At 42.7% G+C, this 25,498-nt stretch overlaps 1 protein-coding gene across 1 annotated transcript; it reads right to left on the bottom strand.

Annotated features, from left to right (window-relative positions):
- On the bottom strand, positions 1–25,498 carry ANKDD1A (ankyrin repeat and death domain containing 1A). Its single transcript, XM_060755627.2, has 15 exons — positions 25,056–25,498; positions 21,110–21,213; positions 18,667–18,765; positions 16,133–16,231; positions 14,337–14,441; positions 13,083–13,181; positions 12,060–12,158; positions 10,826–10,924; positions 8,958–9,056; positions 8,319–8,417; positions 5,548–5,646; positions 4,972–5,067; positions 3,024–3,225; positions 2,249–2,380; positions 1–382 (listed from the first exon to the last, which is right to left on the bottom strand). Exons 1-15 carry the CDS (start codon positions 25,087–25,089, stop codon positions 321–323), a joined length of 1,527 nt encoding a protein of 508 aa, XP_060611610.2. The 5' UTR covers positions 25,090–25,498; the 3' UTR covers positions 1–320.

Below are 25,498 nucleotides of genomic sequence, written 5' to 3'. Positions count from 1 at the left end.
GGCGAAACGTCAGGAGGGAATGCTTCTGGAACATGGCCAGACAGCCTGAAACATTTGCAGCAACCCAGTGATTCTGGCCATGAAAGCCTTCAACAACACAAATAAATTACCTGCCAGAATGGATTGCGGTGATGCACATTTTGTGTACTGTTTACCTGATATCTCAGGTGGAAAACGTTGCCATTTGTCATGGCGTGAAGCCCTTAAAGAGACAGGTTAATGACAACCTATTTGAACCATAGTTTTTTTTTTGTATCAGTTCCTTTGGTCGCGACTCATTGATAGCAATGGACGCTGGACTCTTGTTCCTTTCTCAGCCTTCACATTGCTGTGCACTTCCTTGGAGAAGTAGGTTCGGCGTTTGCTTGTTTCCGGATGCTCTCTGTCAAAAGAACCAAAGATTAGTTTATCCCAACAATTTCTCCCACTGCATCTGTTTGATATGTAAAGAGTGCAATCGCGTCCCATATTTGGTCCCCTCTTTACCATGCTCGGCATTTTGCATTTCTTTAAACTCTCCTCTCATATTTGGTTCTTCAGCCCTCTTATCACCCTCGTAGCCCTTCTCTGAACCCTCGCAGGATATTATAGCATTGAACCATGGTAGCCAGAAGTGATATCGAATTGCATTACTTCTACAGTGTAGATGCACACCTGGCTTATTTATTTACTTACTTATTTATTTACAGTATTTATATTCTGCCCATCTCACCTCGCAGGGGACTCAGGGTGGATTACAATGTACATATACATGGCAAACATTCAGTGCCATAGACACACAACATATATAGACAGACACTTAGAGGCTATTTAACATTCCAGCTTCTGGCCACCAGAGGAGTTGTTACTTCACTGTCCATTTGTGACACTGATGAAGTACTTCCTCATTCTTTGCATACTTTGCTGGAGATTTTTATGGCCTCGTAAATTAGTTAAATTAACCTCCCCACATTTATTTATTTACAGTATTTATATTCCGCCCTTCTCATCCCGCGGGAGACTCAGGGCGGATAACAATGTACATATACATGGTAAACATTCAATGCCATTAGATATACAACATATATAGACAGACACTCAGAGGATATTTAACATTCCAGCTTCTGGCCACCAGGGGAGTTGTTACTTCACCGTCCGTTTGTGACATTGATGAAGTACTTCCTCATTCTTTGCATACTTTGCTGGAGATTTTTATGGCCTCGTAAATTAGTTAAATTAGCCTCCCCACATAAGTGGTACCTAAATTTCCTGCTTGACAGATGCAACTGTCTTTCGGACTGCAAAGGTTGACAACAAGCTACACAAATTGGTCGGAAACTCAATCCGACCTGGGCTGGCTTCGAACACATGACCTTTCGGTCAGTAGTGATCTTAATTTATTAACTTTATTTATACCCCACAAAATCTCCCAAAGGACTTGATGCGGCTTACAAAGGCCAAGGCCACCAACAAACAACAGCATACAAATACAACAATAAAACTCATAAGCAAATAACAAAACATCAAGCAAAACAATAAAACACTAAAAACAATGACACCATGACGCATTTAAAACCTAAAGGCCGGGCCAAATGTAATGGATAAAATTTAAAAAGTGCTGGACTTGACAGGTGATATGTAGAGGTATTTTGGAGGTAGGTGCAATGTGCAGACAATGCTAAAACTAACAAAGTGCATTTGGGACATGATGCCAGGAGTTTCCTATTCTGGAAAGGCACACTGGAACAGCCAGGTTTTCAGGCTCTTCCTAAAGATTGTCAATGTTGGGGCTTGTCTGATGTCCTTGAAGAGAGAGTTCCAGAGTCAGGGGGCCACCACAGAGAAGGCCATGTCCCTTGTACCCACCAAACGTGCTTGCGATGCAGGTGGGAGCGTGAGTAGGGCCTCTCCAGATGATCGAAGGAAACGTGTGGGTTCATATATGGAAATGCGGTCACGCAGGTAGGTGGGTCCCAAACCGTTTAGGGCTTTGTAGGTGAGCATCTGCACCTTGAATTGGGACCAGAAGATGAACGGCAGCCAATGGAGCTCCTTAAACAGGAGGGTTGACCTCTCTCTGTAAGGAGCGCCAGTTAACAACCTAACCGCCGACCGTTGAACCAGTTGGAATTTCTGAGCTGTTTTCAAGGGCAGCCCCACGTAGAGCACATTACAGTAGTCAGCTGACTCCCAGCCAGCTGAGCCACAGTCCCTTATGTTTTTTGAGTTACAATGACTGAATTGTACAAAGTTGACGGAGTTGCCTTACCTGCCAAGTCTTTCCTTCCGATGCCCACCAAACCTTCGTAGAGCCCTTTGACCGGGTTCTCCCCCGCCATGATCACGCCGTGGAGCCAAATCAACAGCATCCTGTGGCCATGTTCCCTGTAACTTTTGGTGCCTGGGATGAACAAAGGACGCACAGAAAATTAAGTGGTGTTGTTGTGCAAATCAAAGCATATAGCTCATCTTTTAGCAACATGCATTTTGTTTTTATTTGCTGAATTATGATAAATCAGGTATGGGCAAACTTGGGCCGTCCAGGTGTTTTGGACTTCAACTCCCACAATACCTAACAGCCAGTAGGCTGTTAGGAATTGTGAGAGTTGTAGTCCAAAACACCTGGACAGCCCAAGTTTGCCCATGCCTGTGGTAAATCCATGGGAGAGATCTCAGCCAGGCCAAGAACAAAAGGGGCAAAGAAGTAGGAATGTTATTTATGGAAAGCATGGGTCTTTTCATCTGGTTTAATCCTCAGAGCCAGATCAAAAGCCCTCTATTCTCGGAAATATTCAGTGCGGGGTCAGTGAGCCCTGCAATGTTCAGAGATTTCTATGTCAGCTTTGAATGCATTTTTTAAGGATCAGTTTTAAGGATTTTAACTAATTTTAAATTACTACCACTAATCATAGAATCGTAGAATAATAGAGATGGATGAGACCATATGGTCCACCTAGACCAACCTCCTGCCAAACACAATCAAAGCACTCCCAATAGATGGCCATGCAACCTCAATAATAATAGGTTCTTCCCATGGTTCCTACCTGCCCACTGGTGTTCAATCGCTCGGATGTGCGCCTCGGTGAATTTCCAGTAATGCGCCAGCTTCTTCCACTCACTGGGTTTGAGGTATTTGGTAGCGAGTCTCCACATGACCGAACGGATGTGTTTGGTCTCCAGACGATGGTCCTGCTTAAAGGTTAAGTGCTTGGCTATCCAGGAGTCGGAGTCGCTATTGAGAGTGTCCTGCAAACAAAGGGCCAAGATCTCTTCCATTAATTTGAACAGATCTTTTAAAACGGATTGGCCAAGCATCCTTTTGGGAAGTTCTGATGTTGTAAGCTAATTTTATGGTACCATTGCCATGACCGCAAATGGACTCACCTTAAAAGATAGGAAGCTGCATCAAGACATTATTTATGTATTTATTTATTTATTTATTTACGACACTTATATGCTGCCCTTCTCACCCCGAAGGGCTCGGAGCGGCTTACAAGGTATATATTACATGCAATATATTATATTATTAGCATAGTACAATATCAGCATTAAACATTGCTATATTGCACCATACCACTATATTGAAATATTATTAGTAATATTACATGTAATATAAATATATAATTATAATATCATATTATTATTATATTGCATTATATTATAATATTATAAATATTATATGTATATACAATATATTATATTATTGGAATAGCACAGGAGACAAGGTGGAACTGTCCCTTGGCCCCCCCTCTCTTCACTCTGGCCCAGAGCGACAGCTGGTGCTGGGGAGAGGGGTATCCAGCTGATGGCATATCCATGAGACAAGATGGAACCATCCCCCGGCCTCCCCTCTCTTCAGCCTCCCCTCTCTTCACATCTATCCGTCTGCCCGTCCATCCATCCATTCATCTATGCATCTATCTATCTATGCAAGCACCCATCAATTCATGTATGTATGTATGTATGTATCTATGTCTATCTATCTATCTATCTATCTATCTATCTATCTATCTATCTATGCATCCACTCATCCACTTATCTATGCATCCATTCATTTATCTATGCATCCATCCATCTATGTGTCTATCTATCTATGCATCTGTCCATCCATCCATCCATGTATTTATCCATGGATCCATCTATGCATCCATCCATCTAGCTATGCATCCATCCATCCATCTATACATCCATCCGTGCATCTATCTATCCATCTGTGCATCTATCTACCTATGCATCTGTCTATCTATGCATCTTATAAACAACTTGAGAAAAAGTATTATGCACTAATTGAAGACTGATATTCAAAGAGTAATGGATGGATGCATGCATGCATAGATAGAGGGATGAAAACTATTATTATTATTATTATTATTATTATTATTATTATTATACTTTTTCTCAAGTTGTTTATAAGATGTTCCTATGCTACACACAACCAACATTCCAATCAAACTGCTCTGTTTCACACAAAATATATTCAAAGGTGTGTTGGGCCTTGCATAATAAAATCCAAAATCCACAGAAGTGCAAAACCACTGGAATTTTGTCTTCCAAAACAGTTGGTACTGGTGCACATCCCATAGCAGCCTTAGTTAAATTCTCCTTCCCCATCTTTCTCTTTTCCTGCTTTACAAAAGTTAGAATAATCTTTAATTTGATTTGCCAAAGCCTCTGCAATTGTGAAGTTCTGAATAAACTGTGACCATCCATCAGGGTGAAGCCACAGTTATGATACACTCCTATGGCTCCCTATGATAGAAGTATGATGTACCTATCCTTTACTACCAGACTGTTCCCCAACACAACTTTAAAACAAATTGATTGCAAAACTATGCATTTGTTTGGTAAGTCTGCCACTTTGTGGAAAAAGAAAGTACTGCAGGCATCAAATACATTTTTTGAAATTACAGATGTGTATATAGGCAAACATATATAACTCCTAGCTAAACACCCTTAGAGGCCCAATGGTATGTCTATAACTGGGTTTCCTACCTTTTCCCATTTGTAAAACCTATCTGCTTTGATGATCATATCAGCCAAGTTGACGTGGTTCCCACGGGCAGCAATATCTAGCGATGTTTTCCCTTGCTGTAAACAAAGGACAAAGCAGGAGAAGGGAATAAGAATCATAAAAAAAACCTCATTTATCATATCTTAAAATTAATGTGACTCTTGTCATGTCTTGAGAGCGCATGCCTCGTTTTCCTATAGTGACAAATACATGGAATGCTTCAAAACTTTGAACACCCCCTTTTTTGTATGGAAATTAGTTGGAATTTGCCTGCAAAGGTTTCCTTAAGGGAAGGAGAGGATATCGGGACTTTAGAAAATGGACAAAGGATTTTCTTGAAACAGCAATAGTGGAAAAAAACAACAACTGCATGTAAAGAAAACAGGGAAAGGCCACAAAGGTTAGGATTCTGAGTTGGTGTTGACTTATCCACTGATCATAACAAAATCCGTAACTTTGAATTCAACTTATATACCAGTAGATGCTGTTCTCAAATACAAGTGGTTGAGTGGATGTATTCTACATGGCCTTAGGGTCCCATGCAAGACACGCTTTACCTTGTCTGTGAGTTTCAAATTCACCCCGGCAATCAGGATGATCTCCGCAATGTCTTGCCTCCCATATTCAGCAGCAATATGCAGCGGGCTCTGCTGCCTCTGAATAAATAAAAAGAAAAAAACCCAAGAGAAGCAGGTTTTAATCAGTTTCCTGGGTTATATGAGCTATTTTGTTCTTTACAGGAATGCCATGATCTCCCCATCGGAGCCAAATTAACTTGCCTAAGAGGCACACCGTGTAGGATTTTGCCTTGTTCGTTACGACAAATCGGGGGAATGTGCAAAGTTGCAACGGTGGGAGAACAGGCTTGATGGGATTGTCAATCCACTCTGGGTTTTACTCCAACCTTGAAAGGAACGACCCAAAGTGCTGAATGCTGCAAATGGATTCAGCACCCTGGACAGCAGCTGTAAAGTGCAGCTGTACATCAGCTGTCCAAACTGCACCATGCCTCAAGCTTCCCGATTGTGCGGTTATACATTAGCTCCTTACCCACCATGTTTCTGTGAACTGTATTTATGCAATCCCCGCAAAATCATCATGATTACCATCATCTCTATGTCTTCCACCAGGCCTACCCAGACAGTTAAAAGTATTAAACTCATGTCCTCTGTTTTGGTCTCTGTCCTGTGTGATTAATGTGTATTTCACAAAAATGCTTTGATATGTATCTTTTATGGAACTGCATTTTAATATGTGTGTTTCTAGATTTTTTATATTATTTGTTTGTTTTGACTGTGCTGTGACCTGCCTCGAGCTATGGGGAGAGGTGGGTAAGAAAAATAGTAACAACAACAACAACAACAAAGCATTGCATGGGCAGTTCTTTGATAAAATTGAAGGAAAAGTTGATAAGGAGAAGACCTGGTGATGGCTCATGAATGGAACCCTGAAGAAGGAGACAGAAGGCCTGTTGCTTGCAGCCCAGGAGCAAGCCATCAGAACCAATGTCATAAAAGCCAGGATCAGAAAATCAGCTGATGATCCAAAATGCAGACTGTGCAAGGAAGCTGCTGAAACCATGGATCATATACTCAGCTGTTGCAAGAAAATTGCACAGACGGGCTACAAACAAAGGCACAACTCTGTGGCCCAAATTATTCACTGGAACTTATGTCACAAGTATCACCTGCCAGCAGTAAAGAATTGGTGGGATCATAAACACACAAAGGTCATGGAAAATGAACATGCAAAAATACCGTGGGACTATCAAATCCAGACTGACAAAGTTTTGGATCACAATACACCAGACATCACAATTGTGGAAAAGAAAAAAGTCTGGATTATTGATGTCACCATACCAGGTGACAGCCGCATTGAGGAAAAACAACAGGAAAAATTCAGCTGCTATCAAGACCTCAAAATCGAACTGCAAAGGCTCTGGCATAAACCAGTACAAGTGGTCCCAGTGGTCTTTGGCACACTGGGTGCTGTGCCAACAGATCTCAGCCAGGATTTGGAAACAATAAACATTGATAAAATCACTATCTGTCAACTGCAAAAGGCCACCTTCCTTGGATCTGCACGCATCATTTGAAAATACATTACACAGTCCTAGACGCTTGGGAAGTGTTCAACTTGTGATTTTGTGATACGAAATCCAGCATATAGATCTCGTTTGCTGTGATATACTGTGTTTTTGTGTCAGTAAAATAATAACAACAACATTAATCTTTCTTTTTATCCCACTTTTTTCCCAATACATAGACTCAAGGCACGTAAGAATAATAAAACTGATTGTGACTCTATTTACACCATTATAATGCTCCAACACATTTCTACTTGTGTTGTGATAGTCATGCCATGTACAATGTTGGGTCATTTTACCAAATGTGGTAATCTTGTGAAGAGGCAAGGAAATATTGGATTCAAATGAATATATTAGAAGAAATTGTCAAAGCTAACATTACAATGAAATCTTGCTGGTGATGCTGAGTGATTACTAGGCTTGTGTGCGGATCCATTTTAGCAGTTTTCATCTGCCAATCCAAGAGCCCAGCTGCCACGGTTTTCCATCCATATCGGGACCACATGGCAGCCGATCATATCTCCTACTCCCCTTTTCAGGAGCACGTGGCGCACAAAGAGATTGCCGCTGCATGTTCCTCCTCACATGGGGCTTCCCGAGTGCCCTGCCTGTTGGGCCAATCGGAATAGAAGAGTGACGTCTCTTATGCATGTTGTGTCCGCTTCCTTAGCCCTGTTGCTGAAACTCAGGCTCCCTTGAATGGAAAAAAGGAAAGGCTCCCAGGAACTGAAAGGGGTGCCTCGTAAGTTCCTCACTGCTGCCAATGGGGTGGATCTAAACATATTTTTCAGGTGCTGATTGTTTTTGAAAGGCACACGAAAACAGATACGGGAGTCTACTGGAATCTGGCCAGCAGAAATTGATTGAGGTTCAGTCAAAATGCACAAGCATAGTGATTACCTAGAGAGAAAACCTGGAAGATTGCTACGATTCTGAATGGAGAATTGTCTCCAATCAGAAATGGAAAGACTCAGCTCTCCAAACACAAGAAGACTGAAAGTATGTGAATTAGCTGAGATGCACAAGTTGATGATGTTGATCAAGGAGAAATCCTTGACCAGTTTTAAGAACGACTGGTATCTACTGACTACCTTTTTACACCAAAGATGGGGACACAATTACGCTTTTGTTTTTTGTTTTATTTTTTACTTAGAAGAGGGTTATTAAAGGGTGGTTATATAGGCATATTTCAACAAAACAGCAAATTGAGACATTAAAACCAAAAGGCAGATAGGGTCTTACATTATCAGGGATGTCCAGGTCACATTCAGCATCAATTAGGAGCTTGACCACAGCTGGATGATTGTGTAGCACCGCAATATGCATAGCAGAGGAGTTTTGCTACGAGAAGAAACAGCAACATTAAATGCTAATTTTGATTTTTTGGCCTCCAAATTGCAAATTATGTTTTTCTCATGTCAGTTCAGGGGTGGCCACCATTCATTTATGGCAATTCAATGGATACTACATTATGTAGGAAGCACTAGTTGTGATAAAGCCCTATGGGACTTTGGTTCCAGGATATCTGGTGGATGGTATCTTTCGACATGAAGCTGCCTGGACTCTAGGGTCCTTCTCTCGATCCCACAACCATTATAGGAAGAGTTGGTGGGAACACAAGACAGGGCCTTCTCAGTTGTTGCCCGCTAGGCTTCTTAGAAGGACAAAAACTTAACTCAGTTCTCAAGAAGTTATCAGAATCAGAGTCCTTCATTTTCCAACAGAAGGAGAGCTTCCTGCAAGCAGCAGGCTCTGTAATTCCAATCTCTGAACGAGACAATCAGAGCTTTCAAGGCTTCAAACTAGATCTAAGGGATGCATACCTCTCCATTCAGAGAAGCAAAGGTCCCCCGGTTGTCACTGATTCAATGAGCTACTTACATAATTCAGTGCATCTAGTTGAATCCCTGCATTGATCAGGATCCTGGCCATATCTTCGTAGCCATTCAGTGCAGCGTAATGAAGGCAGGTCATGTTTTTCTAAGGGGAGAATGAGACTGAGGAGGCATTGGAAGAAATCATTTCCGGGCTCACAAATGGTCTTCAGCTTGTTCAGTGATTCTCAAACTTTGGCCCTCCAGATGATTTAGACCAGTTTCCAGAATCCCTGAGTGTTGGGCTTTGGGCAACTGGAAGGTCCAAGTTTGCAAGTCAGTGAACAATATCTGTGCTGTTCCACGCTGGGCCTGTACATTAGACCGTACACAGGACATAAATTCTCTGTGCCCAACGGGACGCCGGGGCTGCCTCAGAATAAAGGCCCTTAGATTCCCCCAAACAGAGTCTTTAGAATGCTTAAAGTAAGTCCAACAAAGTTCTTTTATTAAGGAACAAACAGGTACTTTAACGGTTTTCTTAAGTCTATAGGCTCTTTCAATCTTGTCCACCAGGAACAGGCACTGTCTTCTTAACTGTAACTAACTGATGGGGAAATCCTAGCTTCTAATCTGGGCAGTCTGTACTTGCCTCTGTTGACGTGGAGCCCCTGCACCCGGTACCAACTGCGTCTGGCTTCCGCGAGTGACCCTTGCCTCAACAGAGCTTTGTAGACCTCCAGGGAAAAAGAAGGAGTTCAGGTTGCTGTGATGGCCGGCTGGAGTCCCTCAGCCAAGCTGTGGCTGTATGTCTCCTGGCCAAGCCGTAGGGCTGTATAACCCCGGCCAAGCTGTAAAAGACGAAGCTTTTCTACAGGAGCCACTTCGTTCTATGTCCTGTGCGAAAGGCTTCTCTGTGTGAACTAACTCAAAATGGCTTTTTTCCCTCCAAAACTCAACAAGGGGCGGGATCAGGGAACCTAACTATAACTGGCAGGTGGCTTACCCTATAAATGCAGCCTATAACAGGAAGCCACCCTGCTGCAAAATCCCAAGCCTGGGATTGCAAACAAACATTTAAACACAGCAAATACATCTGGAGCTCCTGGAACAGCTGTTCCAGAACAATATCCTTACCACTCAATTATTTATTTATTTATTTGCTATACTCATATACCGTTCCTCTCAGCCCACAGGTGACTCGGGGCAGTTCACAGTTAGTACCAAGACCATAAAATACAATTAAAAACATTAAACTATTATAAAGCCATAGCAAAATTAATAACAAACATATATCATTAGCATCTCCTTACTGAAAGCATTGGTCAATCACATTGTCTAATTGTTCCATTTCTATGTCAGTCACACTGTACTTGCAAACGCTTGCTCAAAAAGCCAAGTCTTGACTTTTCTCCGAAATGTTAAAAGGGAGGGGGTCAATCTAATATCCCTAGGGAGGGCGTTCCATAGCTGAGGGACCACCACTGAGAAGGCCCTGTCTCTTGTCCCCGCTAGCCGTGCTTGTGACGAGGGTGGGATTGAGAGCAGGGCCTCCCCAGGTGATCTCAACCCTTTATTTTATTTGCATTATGTGTTGTCTTCGATGTATGGCGATTCTATGAATGAGAGATTTCCAACAACTGCCATTGTCCACTAAAGTCGAAATTCCAAGCAACAGCAGCTTCCTTCCTTGAATCAATCCATTTACAATGTCGTTTTCCTCTTTTTCTACAGCCTTCTTCTTTATCAAGGATTATTATATTTTCCAGTAAGCCACATCATCTCATGATGTGTCCAAAGTATGACAGCCTCAGTTTAATCATCTTAAGCCTTTGCAAGATCTCTAACAATGTCTTCTTAGCAGAACTAAAGTATTTACCATCACCCTTCCCACCTGGGGACCTGAGAAATGGCCTCCTGGTACAAACAACTCACCTGAGTTTTGGCATTGATATCACAGCCAGCTTCTAGGAGTAGATTCAGGCAGCCATGGTGTCCTCCTTCGGCAGCCAAATGCAGCGTGGTCAAGCCTTCCTGCAAAGAGAGAGGAAAAGAAGAGAGATCCATTGATGGATTCATCATGACAAGAGAAAATGCAGGTGGGAATCGGAGAAATACATGCAAATGAAGACTGAAGGAATTTCAATCCTTATTACAGAGCAGAGCTCTTGAAGTAAGGGACAGCAACAGAGACTAGATAGAACATTTGAAAAAAAAGGAGAATTTGTGAAAGAGAAAAACTACAGTAAATGACAGAAGTGAGGAAAGTAAGGTTACTCTTGAATAATTGGCATTGTTGTACTGTTGGGCTTGGCCTCCTGTAAGCCACCCCGGGGTATAAATAAAGTTTTATTATTATTTATTAATGTATTTTGGCTGTAGATTGTTAGTATCCTTCACATGCAAAAGTTCCTTTCCACCTGTAGTTGTCCTTTTTTTGGCCAATATGTATCATCCATATTCAATTGGAAGCTGCAAAAGCAGAATCATGGATGTGGTGTCATTGCACATCCATAATTCTGATAAATAATAATAATAATAATAATAATAATAATAATAATAATAATGTATTTATAGCCTTCTCTATCCTCCCCTTGAGGACTCAGGGTGGTTCACAACAAATTCACAACAGGAGCCGCCGTGGCGCAATGGATTAAACCCATTTGGCTGGCTGAACTGCTGACCTGAAGGTCAGCGGTTTGAATCTGCGAGACGGGGTGAATTCCGGTCTGTCAGTTCCAGCTTCCCATGCAGGGACATGAGAGAAGCCTCTCACAGGATGGTAACACATCCATGCATCCCCTGGGCAATGTCTCTGCAGACGACCAATTCCCTCACACCAGAGGTGACTTGCTGTTTGTCAACCATTAAATGTCTTAAAGTGCAACCAAAAAACAATGACATGAATAAAACAGATCATATTAAACAAGAACATAAAATAATATTGTTCATAAGTATACATTGTCTGTATGGTTGTGCATCAATGTATAAATACACATTGATTGCACAATGCCACAATTTTGCAACAAGGCCATGCATAACCTAGGGAGTGTCAAGTTATTAGATCTCAGTCTTTGGCTATTGGCTTGTTTAGGTTTTTGTTCCAGGGAAAACCAGTCTTGGCATAAACTTACAATAGATATTTTCCCTCCGAAAGTCTTCTACTCACTGTATTCTTCTCATCAAGGTCCATCCCAATTTCGATAAGTTTCCGTAGCACCCGTGCGTGACCGTTCTTGGCTGCTAAATGGAGGGCTGTGTTCTTCTCCTGAACATCAGTTCAATATTATCCACCATAAATAAAATGAAGGGAGATCCAATAGTTAGGACAGTCTGTGGCCTCCTCCCAGGGCACAATAAATCAATAGATCTATTGACAGGTTGGGTGAGTATTGGCAGAAAAAACTCATTAAAACCTCAATGTAACACTTCTCTACAGTTTATTTATTTGCCCCCTTCTCCAAGCAGCTAGTAAAACAGGTAAGGGATAAAAGAGAGAAGCATAGCAATGCACTATCTGTAGAATAAAACTGGTAAATAATAATAATAATAATAATAATAATAATAATAATAATTATTATTATTATTAGCTGTCCCCTGCCACGCATTGTTGTGACCCACATGGGAGGTTCTGTGTGGGAGGTTTGGCCCAATTTTATCATTGGTGGGGTTCAGAATGCTCTTTTATTGTAGGCTAACTATAAATCCCAGCAACTACAACTCCCAAATGTCAAGATTCTATTTTCCCCAAACGCCATCAGTGTTCACATTTGGGCATATTGAGTATTCATGTAGAGTTTGGTCCAGATCCATCATTGTTTGAGTCCACAGAGATCTCTGGATGTAGGTGAACTACAACTCCAAAACTAAAGGACATTGTTCACCAAACCCTTCCAGTATTTTATGTTGGTCATGGGAGAACTGTGTGCCAAGTTTGGTTCAATTTCATCGTTGGTGGGGTTCAGAATGCTCTTTGATTGTAGCTGAACTATAAATCCCAGCAACTACAACTCCCAAATGACAAAATCAATTTTTTTGAGTGAAGGACATACATTGGGTTGTTAGATGACTTGTTCCAAATTTGGTGTCAATTCATCCTGTGGTTTTTGAGTTCTGTTAATCCCACAAATGAACATTACATTTTTATTTATATAGATTATTATTATTATTATTATTATTATTAAAGACCTACTTTGTCTTTAAGGTTCTGCGCACAACCCAAGGCAACCAGAAACTCCACTACTTCGAGGTGTCCATTCTCTGCCGCTAAATGGAAGGCAGTCCGATCCAACTTGGAGAAGAAAAAAGAAGCAGGAAGGGAAGGAAAAAAAAAACACCATCCTTACTAGCAACATGTTGTACAGCCAGCCCTCCGCATTCACTGACATTAAGTAAGGACACAGGACCTCCATGGAAGTGAAAAACCATGAATGAAGGTGTTTTTTCCCCATTCTTAAGGACATCTCGGCAGGAATCTCAAGGTCCTCTGGCACAACTTTGTGGTCAATTTCTGCTGGAAGCTACCCATAGAACTGTGTGTTTTTCAGTGCTTAGGACACTAGTATACTAAAACTAGTGAGGGTTTGGAGTATGTAGCTGTGATGGAAAAATATATGATGTATAGTTTGAATTGAACTGTATGAAAGGAGTATATATGGGGCCTAATTGGATTGAAGACACAATTCTAAAATATTGAGACCTGGAAAACAACTACATTCACGGATTGTCATTAGAAGTTACTGATGAAAACTGTGACAATGATTAACTGTTGAACTTTTGTTGAAAAACAACATGTTTATATGGTCAGAGACAATTGCTCCTTCAAGTTTAGGAAACCAATATCTGATAGGAAGAAAGTCAACACAAGGCTCCTTCTGTTTACCAACACCAATTAAGGAAAGTCTACGTCTGTCTGGGACTGATGGGAGCCAACATGTTTCAGGCTGGAAAAACACCTATTATTTATTTACAATTTTAGAACAACATCAGCAGAAATACTGCTATATAGGGGACCTTATTACAATCCAAAAATTGTGGCAGACTAGAGGAGACTGGTCCACCTGCCATGCTCTGCTCCATGGAAAGAAGAGAGATGTTGTATTTATTTGCATGGTGACAGATCTGCAATGGAACACAGAGTCTGGTCGCTGCCTCCTCCTCAGGTTGGAAAGAGTGCATTTCAGAAAAGTATTGTGCGTGTTTGGGAATGGCAGATCTGCAATGGAAAGCAGAACATGGTCACTGGATTCTTTTTCAGGGAAAGAGAAAGGATGTGTTTTGGCATTTTAGAAGTTTTGGAAGTATTGGAAAAGTGGTAGATTTGCAGGGAAGCAATCTGGCCTAAGAGGTGTTCTTCTCCCGGCCTCTTGGGACTATTGCAGGTGCTATAATAGTACAATAATATAATGATAATATAATAATATAACAATAAAAGTCATCTGTTCACCTTGTCTTTCTTATCCAGCCGCACATCCTCCAGATCTTCCATAATGAACTCAATCACCTTCAGGTGTCCTCTTTGGGCAGCGCAATGCAGCAAGTGGCGTCCATTCTGAAAGGCAAAAGGACAGGATTCAGATCATGGGAGTTGTAGTTTGGCGAAGCATCAGCCCTTTGGGACAGAAACAGTAGAAGACCTTGTGAAAACTATAACTCCCACCAATTCATAGCTTTCAGATGTGGCAGTTAAAGTGGTGTCAAACAAATTCCAGAACTGTTGGGGCTTGTTGTAGCTGCTCTTCTCTCTGGGAACGTTGAGAACTTCTCTTTTGGCCATCATCCAAATGAATACAAAACCTTCCTGGAGGATATCCCTTTCCTCCATCTTTAGAACCATGGAACGCCTTATTACTTTTGAGTTATTCATTACAAAAGGGAAAATCCAGGCAGAGGTACATTCTCGATGGCTGATGTTTCAGGTACATAACCCAGTGCATGCCCAGTGTGGAACACATCTCACCACACTAAAACAGTAGATGTGGCTCTTAATGAGACATGCCACATTGTCACAGGGTGTATGCGCCCCACACCACTGGAGAAATTACACTGCTTAGCCGGTATTGCACCACCTGACATCTGCTGGGAAGTAGCAGCCAATAGTGAAAGGACCAAGGCAGAGACATCTCCAGCTCATCCCCTGTTTGGGTATCAGCCAGCATGTCAACGACTTAAATCAAGACATAGTTTTCTTAGATCTACAGAGGCACTCGCTGGAACACCCCAGCAAGCGAGAGTCCAAAAGTGGCAGGCCCAAACCCAGCACCTCATTTCATGGGTGATACCAGATGAGAGACTCCCCCCCGGGCACTCAGAAGACTGGGCGACTTGGAAGGCGCTGAACAGACTGCGCTCTGGCACCACGAGATGCAGAGCCAACCTTAAGAAATGGGGCTAAAGGGTGGAATCCTTGGCATGCGAGTGCGGAGAAGAGCAAACCACAGACCACCTGCTGCAATGCACCCTGAGCCCTGCCACATGCACAATGGAGGACCTTCTTGCAGCAACACCAGAGGCACTCCAAGTGGCCAGATACTGATCAAAGGACATTTAACCAAATACCAAATTTGCAAAATCTCTGTGTGTTTTTTTTTCCTTTTTCTTTTTAATCTGTGTGTTTGTTAGAAGTGTAACACAATGGTTGCCGATGACACGAAAAATAAGGTACGTAACACTACGTAATATGATTCCGATTACTGGGTTATAAATGTGATTTCCTAATTGGTTCTTTCAGAAAACCAGGGAAAAGTTTATTAAACTGCAAACACTTTGTTTTTGTGGGACATCCTGCAGAACATTTTGCTCCAGAGTCTCAATCAATTCAAGATAATTTGTGTCAGCCACAAAAACAAAGTAACTGGAGTAGATCAACTATTTTCAAAGTAAATACCGCACAGCTAAACAGGAAATGACACTTTCAAACCAGGAACTGATTTTATTTTCCAAATTTTGTTACATAGTGTAATGCAAGGCTCGCCCCTTGAGCAAACACTGTCTGACTGAATATAGCAAGAGGAGATCGTGCTTCCTGCTCTGTAAAGCCCCCATGCCATTAAGCAGCCATTTCCGCATGCCTTTGACACGTTTCCAAGCCTGAGCCAAACAACAACACACATGCTTTAGGTTTCAAAGGGCGATACCCCACACTGAACCAAAGCAGAGAATGTGCAACTGAATGCACAACCAAGTGTGCACATGCATCCTGCAATATGCATTTGTGTGCAAGCTTGTGGTAAATTGCCGCACCTTGTTTGCACAGTTGGTTTTGGCGCCGGCGTTGACCAGGATCTGAAGGATGCGCAGATGGCCGAACCAAGCTGACAAGAGGAGGGCATTCATCCCAAACTGGGCAGCCAGAGAGAGAGAAAAGAAAGGTCATCTCAATTCTGGAATAAAATGGCAATGAATGTACAGCTTTGTTGTCCAGTTTTATAAGGCAAGAAGGGCAGAAGCTATTTTTTCCTTGCACCCTTTGCAGGACACACTAGTATGTTCCAACATGCTCAAAAGTAGTGCAGTATCCATCAATCTGGGAACGTTTTGGCTGGTTTTCCTTCTCACATATATTTGCTTTTCAGATCGATGTGAGAGTTCAAGGGAAGCAAACTGGATGCATTTTGCTTGACTGCATTCAAAGAAGACTTTGGGACTGACTATCTATTTACTGATGGATTCCATTTGTTTTATGGATTTATAAAGCGCCACCCAATATTTCCAGCCTGTTGGGCAACACTGAAAACAACACACTCTTTAAAAATGTCAATCCGATAAACCCACAAAGAAAATGAAGGACGAAACAGTGTTGCATTTGTGTCTGATGGTTCCGTTTACTCAAATAATGCTTTGTGCACAAAAGGATCAAGTATATTGTCTAAAGTGGAGCTTTCCAAACTGTGTGTCATGACACTTGAGTGTGTTAATGTATTGTTGAAGGGTTTCATGGTTGGAATCACTGGGTTGTTGTAGGTTTTTTTTGGGCTATATGAGTGTGTCTCGCGCATGTTCTAGAGGCATTCCCTCCTGACGTTTCGGCTGCATCTATGGCAAGCATCCTCAGACCCCACAACCTCTGAGGATGCTTGCCATAGATGCAGGCGAAACATCAGGAGAGAATGCCTCTAGAACATGGCCATATAGCCCGAAAAAACCTAGAACTACCCACTTGAGTGTGTCTCGCGCATAAAACTTGAAATCTCTTATCTATGTGAAATGACCAATAAATCATATATTTAGAAATAGGTTCTTGTAGGTTTTTTCAGGCTATAGGGCCATGTTCTAGAGGCATTTCTCCTGACGTTTCGCTTGCATCTATGGCAAGCATCCTCAGAGGTAGTGAGGTCTGTTGGAAATAGGAAAATGGGTTTATATATTTGTGGAATGACTGGGGTGGGGCAAAGAGCTCTTCTCTGCTGGAGCTAGGTGTGAATGTTTCAGCTGACCACCTTCATTAGCATTTGAAGGCCTGGCTGAGACTGGGAAAATGTTCTGTTGAGAGGTGTTAAGATGTGCCTGGTTGTTTCCTCTCTGCTGTTTTGTTGTTGTAATTTTAGAGTTTTTTAATACTGGTAGCCAGATTTTGTTCATTTTCATGGTCTCCTCCTTTCTGTTGAAATTGTCCACATGCTTCTTGTGGATTTCAATGGCTTCTCTGTGTAGTCTGACATGGTGGTTGTGAGAGTGGTCCAGCATTTCTGTGTTCTCAAATAATATGCTGTGTATATTTGTTTAGAAATATCTAAACAAAAGGTTTTTGTGAGATGTATTGTGTCTCCAGGCCTTTCCGTATGACCATTTATGTATGTGGCCATATTCCTTATAAAGGTTTGGCTGAACCTCAGTTTTGCTATAAAACTGAATTACGGTGTTGCAAAATGATGCGTGTCTAAACAGGTGTGTCACCAGCATTTTTGGAGAACTCTAATCTAAAGATTATGTGCATAAAGTATATATGAAACCCTGAATGAATTTTTGTGCTGAGATCTGGGTCCCATTTCCAACATATCGTACGATGTGTATGGAAATATTCCAAAATCTAGAAAAAATATATATCCAATATTCCAAACACTTTTGTTCCCAAACCTTTCAGATGAAGGATATGCAACCTCTGTTATCCCTGCTTAGAATAATAGAATAATACAGCTGGAGAGAGACCACATGGGTTATCTAGTTCAACCTCGTGCCATGCAGGAAAAGGACTTATTTCCAGCAATCTTAGAGACCTTGTTGCCAGGCAGAATAGTAGTAGTAGTAGTAGTAGTAGTAGTAATAATAATAACTTGTATCCCATGGGTTTTGTATTTTAGATTATTTTATTATTTTATTTTTGTTGTGTTTTTGTGTTATATTGTGTATATTGTATTGATGGGCATGGCCTCATGTAATTATTATTATTATTATTATTATTATTATTATTATTATTATTATTATTATTATCCTGCCACCAGACTCAGGGCAGCTTACACATGGCACAAAGTGCCAAAAACAGAACACAAAATAAAACACAATCTAAAATACAGTTGAATAAAACATATAGGCATATTAAACAACAACTTAAAACTCAATTAAAACAGTGCTCATCATCCAATGGTGGTAAGCTACTGTAATTGTGGCGATGCTGTCAACGATCGGACAGGGAATGGGATAAGAAAAATGAGGGACTGTTATCGTTGAACAAATAAATAAATAAGTATAAGAATAATTCAGTGCAAGCATTTCTCACTCCCTGATAGCAAATTATGGATTCTGTACTTGTATTTCTCACAGACCGTGCCCCAGCTTACGTTATCCACGTCGTTGACAGAGGCGTCGTGATCCAAGAGAAGGCGCACTGCCTGTTCATGCCCTGCTCCGGCAGCCCAATGGAGCGCAGTCCTGTCTATCTGGAAAGGAAGGGAGAAGTTAAGCAGCAGAAGGAGATGGGAGAGCAAGGCCGCTGCAAACATCCAAGGGCCAACCTCTCTCTTATCAGTTGGCAAATGAATGGTCACTGCCATTTCTTATCCATGCCATCTGACATTTCACTGGTGAAAATCGGGATGCATCTGGGCAACCAACCTGGGAAGGTGGTCAGAATAGCAATGGTATTGAATGCAGTTTGCTTTTGCCAGAGCCTACTGGGAAGATTTTGCCCCCTGTGTCCCTTCAGGAGCATAGGAAGAGCCACTAAGAAGACCTTGTACCATGTTTCCTATGATTGTAGAACCCTAGAGTTGGAAACTGCATGGAGCATCCAGTTCAACCCCATTCTGCCACACAGGAAAAGCACCATCAAAGCACTCCCAACAGATTCCATCTGAACATGAGGAAGAACTTCCTGACTGTGAGAGCTGTTCAGCAGTGGAACTCTCTGCCCCGGAGTGTGGTGAAGGCTCCTTCTTTGGAAGCTTTTAAACAGAGGCTGGATGGCCATCTGTCAGGGGTGATTTGAATGCAATATTCCTGCTTCTTGGCAGAATGGGGTTGGACTGGATGGCCCATGAGGTCTCTTCCAACTCTTTGATTCTATGATTTTATGATGGCCATCTTCTGATGGAGGTATGAAGGTAGTAGAACCGAAAACTGGACCTTCTGAGGACCCATTCTAGAGAGTTTAGGCTGCTATAATTCCATAGGAAGGAGAAGACCATTTTGTTTCAGCAAGTCTTTGGGGATGATAGCTCAGCTGTCATCACCATCACCATCATATCTATCATTTCCCCCAGTCTGGGATTCAAGGTGGCTTATAAAACTTAGAACTGATTCAACTTGAGGAACAAAATCCATTGCATAAAAGTTAAGGGGACTATACGTAAACTATCAATGAAATAAAAGCACTGAAGGACAACCAAACTAACATTATGTAACACGATGTTTGTTCCTGGGTTATAAATGTCATTTCCTAATTGGTTCAATTAATATCTTGTCGAGGCTCACCCAACGCAACCTAGTTTGTGGCAACCACAAAAACAAAGTTTCTGGAGTAGAAGAACTTATTTCAAAGTAACCACCACACGATTAAACAGGAAATAACACTTTCAAACCAGGAACAGAACATTTTTCAAATATTGATATTTAGTGTAATACAATAGACTTCTTGTTGTGTGGTTTCTGACTTTTGGCAACCCTATCGCAGGGTTTTCTCATCCAGATTCCTTCAGAAGCAGAATGGCCTATTGCCCTCCACAGAGGCTGAGAAAGTGAGACTTGCTGAAAGTCACTCAATAGGTTTCCATGGCAAAGCAGGGGGATTTGAACCTGAAGGATCTGTCTACACTGCCGAACGAAGGCAGTTTGGCACCACTTGAACTGCAATGGCTTAATTCGATAAAATCAAGGGGTTTGTAGATTTGGTGAGGCACTAGCACCCTTTAGCAGAGTAGACTATAGACAACTCTGGGATTCCATAGTCTTGAGTTATGGTAGTTAAAGTGGTGTCAAGCTCGAAATCATATAGATTCCAGGTGAGAAATGGGGCTCATATTCTGCCAGGCACAGACATGTGTTGTAGCACAGCAAACGCCTGAGGATTTTTCAGAGGATGAGGGGGATTTTGGATTTCAAAATGAGGAATCTGTATGTGAATTGCAGGTCTCAGATCAGAGAGAACTGCAGGCAGTTGAGGTCGAGGCAGTGGATGTTTTGAATGCTGATGCTGGTGTTTCCCAGGCAACAGGGGGAAGTGAAAGTCCTTGAGCCGATGGGGAGTTTTCCAGAGAAACTAGATTAGGCCTGAGGACGGAGGGAGTAAGACACAGACAAGTTAAATATTCTCACAGAAGCCATGGGAAGTCCTTGAAGTCCAGGTGTATTCGGCATGATGTCATGGGTGATTGGATGGACTTAAATTAATTAGTTTGGCTTCAAGCCTCTCAGAGGAAACAACATTGCTAAAGGATGGTTTTTCTGTCTCTGCTCTCAAGTTCATGATTCAAGTTTCCCGATCTTCTGTAAGGGTTTGCCTTGGAAGAAACTCCTGTTTCCTGGTTTATGGATTTATGTTTGGATAACTGCTTTGGATTTTGGTTCTCTTGACTTTATATACCTTGCCATTTTTGGATTACTGCTATTTTGTATTTTCTATTCTATTTACCCTTTTGGAATTGTCTTTTCCCCCCTTTGTACCTGCTTCCTTTAATAGACATTTTGAGATAGTATCCTGGACTCTGGTGTGATGCTGGGTGAAAAGGCGTTTCAGTGCTAGAGTGCAACACCATGCTCCCCAAACCACACACAATGAGTACTTACATTATTCTTGGCCCGGACGTCCACCCCTCTCTTGATCAGCTCTCGCATGCGCACTGTGTCATTTCGCTTGGCCGCATCGTGGAAATCCTTTTCCGAAAGAAGCACTGGAGGAAACACAGAGAACATTAAGAGTCGGACCAGACAGAGTTCTTAAAAGAGAGACAGAAATGAAACCCTAAACGCTGTAGAATTAATACAGTTTGACCTCACATTGCCGTGTGGCTCATTGCTATGGGATTGTGAGAGTGATAGTTTTGCAAAAGTGTTGTTTCTTCCCCAAACTACAACTCCCAAGATGCCATTGCTTTCAGCTTTCAGGAACTGCATTAAGTCCACTGTGTATGAGGGTTGAATTAAAAGTAATGCCTCCACCTTTGTAACTTTTCAACAGATGGCAGTACTGGTATGCGGGAGGTACTGACTTGTTCAGTAGACTCTCCTCTACAGTTCCATTTTGGTGAGAAGCCATAGCATTTAATGGTTGTGTTGTTAAAGTGCGAAGCATGGAACAGACGGTCGGACAATGCAACTTAAGCAACGTGCAGTCATTGAATTCTTGACATCAGAAGGTGTCACCCCAAAGGAGATTCATCAGAGAATGCAAGCTGTTTATGGTAATTTTGTTGATGTGAGTACTGTATGTTGTTGGGAGAGTAAGTTTAAAGATGTTGTGGTGGGAACATCTGACTTGTGTGATGAACAAAGAGTTGGACGTCCTGAGACAACAGCCACCGAGTTTCTCAAGCAAAAGGTTGACAGATTGATTCAGGATGATTGTTGTATCACTCAGAAAGAAATGTCAAGCATAATTGGCATTTCACAAGAATGTGTGTATCACATTATTGCTTTGCTTGGCTATTGGAAAATCTGTGCATGATGGGTACATTGAGAGAACTGTGAGACGCTGGTTACAGAAACAGAGAGTCAACTTCTTCTGTGATGGTTTCAGAAAATTTGTTCATCATTGGCAGAAATGTATCCAATTTGTGATTATGTGGAAAAGTGAATAGTGGTCATTAAAGAGCACGTCGTAAGGACTATTTCCGCAGTTGATTTATTAAAATATTCCCATCCAAACCCAAGTAACGAAGGTGGAGGCATTACTTTTCATTCAACCCTCGTAGATGCAACCTTGGATTGTGGCACTGGCAACTCTCCAAATTGATTCCATTACACTATGAAACACGATTTTTGTTCCTGGGTTAGAAAGGTCATTCCCAAATTGGAAATGTTGTATCTATAATATTATATCTATAAATATTATGGAGAGAGCCTTGGTCCAAGTTAGCAAGAAGCCAAGACAGATTGGTGCCTCCCTAGCATTGAGCCATGCTGGGGATGATGGGAATTGTAGTCTAATGCACCAGATTGGGAGAGACAGAGGTCAAGCAGGTCTTCCTTCATTCAATCAGGAATCCCTTTAGTAAGGAAGGCTCCTTGGCAAAGGGCAGTTTACATATCTGCCCTTGTGACTCACAGCCAATATTTACACACTGTATAATTATAATACAGATAGGATAAACAGTACTTTCCCTGAAAATAACCACCGCAATAGGGCAGAGATCAGAGTGGATTTACATAGTCAGGATTGGAATGGGGTTACATAGTCATTTTCCCTCCCAACTTCCTCGATTTCCTTAGAAGAAGGATGCAAAACAGAGAGAAATTCAACCCACTCTGGGTTATAATCTGAATTTAGAAAGACCTTTTCCCCAGTATGTCAAACATTGTTTTGCTTTAATCCAGATCCCGATTCCTGCCTTAGATCCAGACTTGGGGTGTAATCAACTCCTGAACTTCCTTGGCTCAATGTGATGCAATGATTGGAGTTGTAGTTCCCCAAGGTCATTGGCGTTCCCTTGCAACTGCAACTCCCAGGATTTAAGTGGGTTCCAACTGAACAATGGGAGCTAAAGAGTTGGAAGGGACTCCCAAGGGCCATCCAGTCCACCCCCTTCTCCCAGAAACGAGGCACCACTCAAACCCTCCTGACAGAGGCCCATCCAACCTCTGCTTAAAATCCTCCAGGGAAGAGGAACTCCATTGGGCTCCCAAGGCAGGACTGAACAGCTCTTACCATCAGGAAGTTCTAACGACAACAATAAAATAATAATGATGATGTAATAATAATAATGGGAGCCCCCGGTGGCGCAGTGGGTTAAACCCTTGTGCTGGCAGGACTGAAGACCGACAGGTTGCAGGTTCGAATCCGGGGAGAGGCGGATGAGCTCCCTCTGTCAGCTCCAGCTCCTCCTGCGGGGACATGAGAGAAGCCTCCCACAAGGATGATAAAAACATCAAATCATCCTGGCATCCCGTGAGCAACGTCCTTGCAGACGGCCAATTATCTCACACCAGAAGCAACTTGCAGTTTCTCAAGTCGCTCCTGACACGACCAAAATAATAATAATAATAATAATAATAATAATAATAACCATAGTGTCTAAGTGCACCTTGAATAGTGGCAAAGTCCAAAGCACCAGGAGGACCACCAGAGTTTGGGCCTCTCTGTTTTGCCCAGGCAATGCTTCCATGTTTCTGGCCTGACCCCAAATGAACCCGGCGTTTTCCCGGGCTGGCAACCTTATTTGCCCTCTTTGGTTGCGACAAATGCCTCCAAAGCCATGGTTTTGGGGGATGCCAGCAAACCCCATTCCAGCAGCACCCTCAAATACATCTTCCCCAGCCCACCTCCCTGGAATTCACCTCCCTCCATCCTTTCCCTCCCTCGCTTAATTCTTCCTTTCCCTCCTTCCTTCTTTCCTCCATCCTTCCCTTTCATCCTTCCTTCTTTCCTTCCTCTCTTCTTTCCTTTGTTCAATTCCTTCATTCTTTCCCTTCTTCCTTCCTCCCTGCCTCCCCTCATTCCTACTTCCTCTCTATCTTCTTGCCTTCCTCCTCCCTCCTTCCACTCTTCTCTCTTCCTCCCTCTCTTTCTTTCCCTCCTTCCTTCATTCCTTTCCTTCTTCCTTCCTCCATCCCTCTCTTCCCTCATTCCTTTTTCCTCCCCTCTTCCCTTCTTTCCTTCCTTTCCGTCTTTCTTTCTTGCTTCCCTTCTTCTCTTTCTTCCTTCCCCTCCATTCCCTCCCTCCCTTTCTCTGCATTTTACCTTCTCCCGCTCATTCTCTGCTTCCTTCCTTCCTTTCTTCTTCCTTTCTTCCCCCTCCGTCCCTTTCTCTCTCTTTTACCTTCTCCCACTCATTCTCTCCTTCCTTCCTGTCGCTTTCTTTCTTCCCTCCCTCCCTTTCTCTCTCTTTTACCTTCTCCTGCTTATTGTCTCCTTCCTTCCCTCCCTACCTATCCCTCTCTTTTACCTTCTCCTGCTCATTCTTTCCTTCCTTCCTTCTTCTCTTTTTTCTTCCCCTCTCCCTCCCTTTTTCTCTATTGTTACCTTCTCCTGCCCATTCTCTCCATCCTTCCTTCTTCTCTTTCTTTCTTTCTTTCTTTCCCCTCCCTTCCCTCTCTATTTTTACCTTCTCCTGCTCATTCTCTCCTTCCTTCCCTCCTTCCTCTCTTCGTTTCTTCCCCATTCCTTTCTCTTTCTTTTACCTTCTCCTGCTCATTCTCTCTTTCCTTCCCTCCTTCCTCTCTTTCTTTCTTCCTCCTCCCTCCCTCCCTCCCCTCCTTCTCTTTCTCTCTTTTACCTTCTCCCGCTCATTATCTCCTTCCTTTCTCTCTCTTTCTTCCCCCTCCCTTCCCACCCTCCCTTTCTCTCTCTTTTACCTTCTCCCACTCATTCTCTCCTTCCTTCCTTCCTTTCTTTCTTCCCCCCTCCCTTCCTATCTTTTACCTTCTCCCGCTCATTCTCTCCTCCCTTCCTTCCTACCCCCTTCTTTTCTTTTCCCCTTTCTTCTATTCTTTCCTTCCTCGCTCTCTTCTTCCTCCCTCTCTCCCTTGCTCCCCTCTCCCTCCCTCCCCTCCCTCCCTGCCTCCCTTCCCTACTCACGGGTATCATCCTCGGATGCCAGCCCGTCCTCCATGCCCCTGTGCTGGGCTCCTACCGGGGCATCGCCTCCGCCTGGCTTGCAGCAGCCTTGCCCTCGGGGCTCCTTGCCAGGGCTGGCCTTCCAACTCGCCTCCCAGGAGGGAAGGAAGAGAAGGAAAGGGAGAAAGGCACCCGCCGCTCACTCCACCCCGGAGACGCCTTTCGCTCCCATCGCCCCTTCTTCCTCTCCTCCTCCTCCTGCTTCTGCTGCTGTTTTTCTCTCCTCCTCCTCCTCTTCCTCCTCCCTCCTTCTTCCTCCAAGCGGGGCTTGTGGGAAATGGGCTAAAAATAGCCCCCGAAAGACTCCTGGCTCAGAAGCATCTCCTGCATCCTTGAAGCTGACAGGGCTCGAGGCTAGGCGGTCCTGGGAGTTGTAGTTTCCCGAGGTCTTTAGCAATGCACCT

The sequence above is a fragment of the Anolis sagrei genome, chromosome 9 (genome assembly GCF_037176765.1).
Source record: "Anolis sagrei isolate rAnoSag1 chromosome 9, rAnoSag1.mat, whole genome shotgun sequence".
Taxonomy (NCBI): domain Eukaryota; kingdom Metazoa; phylum Chordata; class Lepidosauria; order Squamata; family Dactyloidae; genus Anolis; species Anolis sagrei.
Note: the sequence above shows the minus strand (reverse complement) of the source record. Positions and strands in the feature narration are given on the sequence as shown.

Coding starts and splice junctions, on each gene's coding strand:
- ANKDD1A (XM_060755627.2), bottom strand. CDS start 25,089: ATGGAGGACGGGCTGGCATCCGAGGATGATACCC. Junction 9,057..10,825: donor ATATCAATGCCAAAACTCAG/GTGAGTTGTTTG, acceptor TTCTCCCCTTAG/AAAAACATGACCTGCCTTCA. Junction 5,068..5,547: donor ATTTGAAACTCACAGACAAG/GTAAAGCGTGTC, acceptor CTTTGTTTACAG/CAAGGGAAAACATCGCTAGA.